This window comes from Glycine max, chromosome 4 (assembly GCF_000004515.6).
Source record: "Glycine max cultivar Williams 82 chromosome 4, Glycine_max_v4.0, whole genome shotgun sequence".
In the NCBI taxonomy this organism is placed as follows: Eukaryota; Viridiplantae; Streptophyta; class Magnoliopsida; order Fabales; family Fabaceae; genus Glycine; species Glycine max.
Genome location: NC_016091.4, coordinates 50,603,457 through 50,608,007, shown reverse-complemented (window position 1 = coordinate 50,608,007; position 4,551 = coordinate 50,603,457). Strand labels below are relative to the sequence as shown.

The following is a 4,551-nucleotide window of genomic DNA, read 5'->3' as shown; positions in this document are numbered from 1 at the left end:
TTTAGGATAGATAAATTGTCAATAATAAAAGCAAGTAATAGGTACCATGCATGTTTAAATTTTAGTGGTTTAGAATTGAAGTATTAATGATGGACTTCATAAAAAAAATTAATGATGGAAATTTGGGAGAGAAACAACTTAATGTAAAGTTGACACGCGGAAGCAAATCAGCTTGCTTGGATAAATAGATAGATTCTATTGTCATGTCAGGAGGGGTCGATCAAACTCCTCTTTCTTCAATTATACCAAGTACATTTCCTTTTATCAATTAAAAAAAATTGTATTGGACACACTTTGAAAATAAAGGCAAAAGGGACACAAAAAAAAAAGAATAGGTTAATCATTTTTCCTACTATTCTCTTTGTAATACTAATTACTAAAAAAATTGTATTGGGCATACTTTAAAAAAGGGGGAAAAAGGACAAAAAATAGGGTAATCATTTTTCCTACTATTTTTTGGTAATACTAATACTAATTACTAAAAATAGTTTTACTTTATTTAATTACGATATGACCCGTATTCTTTTCTATTAACTTTTTCCCTCAAGTTCGGTCTAAACTAGGTTTTATGTCATGAGGTGGTTTTAAGTTACCAATTGAGAACGTGCTTGGTAAAGAGCCTTATAATGAATTAACTCAAACACGCAAAGAGAGATGCAGTTTTAGTCTCTCTCTCTCTCTCTGAGCTAACAGCAGTGTTGTGTGTCCATTAGTAATTAACTTGTGAAAAAGCAACGATGACTGTTAATACGTGTTTTTCAGACATTAATTAAGAAATTAAAAACAACAAATTCTTATAAAAATGTTCATTAATATATATATTTATTCATTGTGATTTTTAATGTATCTCATTATAAGTTTTTGTAATATTTTTAATTGTTAATTAATTCTCGAACCTATCCAACGATCAAAGATGTATGTTAAGCTAGGGGCATTAGTATTATAGTACTTTTGCTTTTGCTTTACGTGTATAAAAGGAAAGGCCATCCATCTCACCTATTGCCTCAAGGTGTGTTCATAAAAACGAACCACATAGCATTTCTTTTTCACTCTTCTCTCTTCTATTCAGCCACTACCTCACACCACCATGAGTGCCGAGAAGGTGAAACTGACTGGCAGATTACGCCTATTTTTCACTAATGCAAAACCATACATCTTAATGATTGGCTTGCAATTTGGCATGGCTGGAAATTACATCTTCGGCAAGGATGTTCTTAACCATGGCATGAGCCGTTTTGTGTTCATTGTTTACCGAAATGCTATGGCTACTATTGCCCTTGCCCCTTTTGCATTTTTTATTGAAAGGTGTCACTATTTTTGTCTCTTTTACACCTTCATTCCCTATCTTTCTGAATATATATTTCTATCTGTCAATCTACATCTATATCTAAAAGTGTACGTACGTTTTATCACTCACGATGGTGGTGATTTATAATTAATTTTAACATTAATTTTATTTTTTTTCCAGGAAAAGTAGGCCTAAGATGACACTCCCAGTCTTTCTACAAATAATAGTCCTTGGATTCCTTGAGTAATGATCTAAAATTAGCCTTACCTACACACATATATACATGCAACAAACGTATAGTATATATATAATACACACATATTTACTTGCAGCGTGTGTGTGTCTATATATATATATATATATATACACTCATGTGTATTTGTAGGAAAAATATGTTTTAATAGGATAATAACTTTGTTATTACATATTGCTAACTTTGACCAGGCCAGTTTTTAACCAAAGCTTCAATTACTTGGGGATGAAGTATACTTCGGCTTCATTCACATCTACTATAGTGAATGCTGTGCCCTCTATTACCTTTGTGCTTGCAGTCTTCGTCCGGTAACTAATTGGGATTACTTTAATTCTTTAATTACTCATTTCTGTATGTAATCAATCGGGAACACTAGATTTTCATAAATATACATACTCAACTATATTATAAATAAAAAATGCACATGGTGTATACTGAATAATTTCCCGATTAATAGATGGTGCAATATAATATGCAATTCACGTTTGGAGAGTCCGCATATAGGTTGGAGCATCTAAGACTTAGGGAGGTTCGGAGTCAAGCCAAAGTGATTGGAACATTAGTAACCTTTGGAGGTGCTTTGCTAATGGCAATTTACAAAGGTCCGGCATTCAACCTTTTTCAGTCTGGAAGCACAACCCATCATGAAAATGGAAGCACCTCCTCTCACAACAGCCACCAAACTGCTGGTGCTATTTATATACTAATGGGTTGTGTGGCTTTGTCGTCTTTCTACATTTTGCAGGTAAATACAAAGAGAAATGCTAGCTAGTATCATATATAACATATTTTCTCTTATTAAATGAAATTAAATTACAGATATTAAATACGTGTTTCTCATTCTTAAACTATCAGGGATTCTCATATAAACTGAGTCACATATAGATATGACAAAACAGGTTATTTGATCTGATGCGCAATCCCATGCGGGTCAACCTGATACGAATCCTAGATTATAGTGGATGTGCTAAAAAAAGTTTGACTTCAATTCAGACTTCTAAAAGAAAAATTATTATTTGTTATTTTATAAATTAAACCTAAATTAAACTATGATTAATACATGGATTTGTGACAGTCTATAACGGTAAAGAGATACCCAGCGGAGCTATCATTGGCAACGTTGATATGCCTGGCGGGAACAGTGGAAGCATCTGCAGTGGCATTTGTGGCTGAACGTCACTCCCGTGCTTGGGCTGTTGGTTGGGATTATAGGCTCTATGCTCCTTTTTACACGGTTTGTTTTACTTTGTACCAATTCATCTGAATTTATTATTACTTTACCAATTCCTCTATAGTGTCACGTTAATTATTTTTTTCCTTCTTTACGGAAAAAGTTTTTCCTTTTCTGGTTTTAGATCTTATATCACGTTAAGTGTCAACTAATTAATCTTAATCAAATTGTCTGGACCACTTATGAGCATAAAGCCGATAAAAAAATACCTTTGAATCAATTTTCACGTTAAATGATGTTAACCTTCTTCCATCCGTGTTTGACATTTGATTACCAAAAATAAATTCCTCCCATCAATTTCAATTTGTTCAATTAGAACATACCATTATTATTATGAAGTGTAACCTATTAGAGTGTTAGCCTAGTGGTAAGGGTTGGGATGGATAGCTTACATGAAGTCTTAAGTTTAAATATTATTGTTGTTTTGAAAAATAAAAAAAAAAAGATTATTACAAAGTAGAGTAAAAAAATTTCTGTGCCACTGAAAAGCGTAATAAAAACTGTATATAATTAAACATGTTTAGATAGGTGTTGCCACATGTCAAATGTGAGTTTAAGGTAATCAAATGATAAGTTTACAAAGGATTTGTTTTGAATCAGAATTATTGTTGTTTTCATATATATAATATATATTAAACTTTAGAGCAAAAAAATTAAGATTTTGAGTTTTATTCCTACACAATGTTAGTATAAAAAATTACATTATCAAACAATAAAAATTTATTATTGTTATGACTTTTAAAGTAGTTATATATATATATATATATATATATATATATATATATATATATATATATATATATAAACAAACTTACCATACACATTAATTTGTGTTGAATAATAATGTAAAAATTCTTTACACGGGTTAATGCTACATATTTAATCTATCATTTTTATGTTAGGTTAAGAATTTTATATAAAATTGATTAATAATTTACTTTTTTAAGATAATAATTTATAAATTAAATGTAATTTTTTTATTCAAACATTTTTATTGGAATTGATTTTATATATAATTAAAATAATCTAAATTAATAATTTTGTAAATGATAAACTAAAGACAAAAAATTGTCACTAAGTCATTGAGATTAAAGTAATATATTTAGATCTTCAACCAAAAATCACACACCACGAAATTCGTTTGATATGACTTTAATAAGTTCTTTATAGACTAAAGTTATTTGACCTAAAGAAAATTGATTTTATTTTTAAGTGGTTTTTTTTTTCTCGGGGACTGGTTCAGTGGTTGACAAAGTTTAATTTAAAGACAAGTTTAAGTCTACCAAATTTTGGGGGTCCAGTAAAGTGTTTTCATTTAAGACAAGTTACAGACCTCTATATTTTTTGGATGATTATGGAAGAACCTTAGTTTCAGTGGAGTACCATGTTGATATATATTGTCTCATAAAATAGGGACGGTTTCGATTTTAGATGGGACACCCATATTCCTTTAACCAATCTCCATGCACATCACCCTCCTCGTGACTCCCTAAACAAAGGTGCACAATATCAAATATGAAAAGAAAAAATGTTTTCATTTACAAGTGTTAGGAGGAGTTGCTTTATATTTGGAAAAATCTCAATAATTTAGTTTCTTTTATCTCATTTCCTAACTTTTTCAGGGAGTAGTTAGTTCAGGAATTGCATACTATGTTCAAGGGCTGGTGATGAAACTAAGAGGCCCCGTATTTGCAACAGCCTTTAATCCTCTTTGCATGATCATTGTTGCTGCTTTGGGCTCACTTATATTAGGAGAACTGATCCATCTCGGAAGGTATA

General features: G+C 30.7%; 1 protein-coding gene across 1 annotated transcript in view; it reads left to right on the top strand.

Moving 5' to 3' along the window:
- Positions 1–1,001: 1,001 nt before the first annotated feature.
- The window catches only part of LOC100786326 (WAT1-related protein At4g08290), a 4,684-nt gene continuing 1,134 nt past the window's right edge, over positions 1,002–4,551 (top strand). The window contains exons 1-6 of the mRNA XM_014774986.3: positions 1,002–1,305; positions 1,469–1,531; positions 1,733–1,849; positions 2,046–2,286; positions 2,617–2,775; positions 4,395–4,546. Coding sequence (XP_014630472.1) covers positions 1,088–1,305; positions 1,469–1,531; positions 1,733–1,849; positions 2,046–2,286; positions 2,617–2,775; positions 4,395–4,546 — 950 coding nt within the window. The 5' untranslated portion in view covers positions 1,002–1,087. The remainder of the gene's footprint in view (positions 1,306–1,468; positions 1,532–1,732; positions 1,850–2,045; positions 2,287–2,616; positions 2,776–4,394; positions 4,547–4,551) is intronic.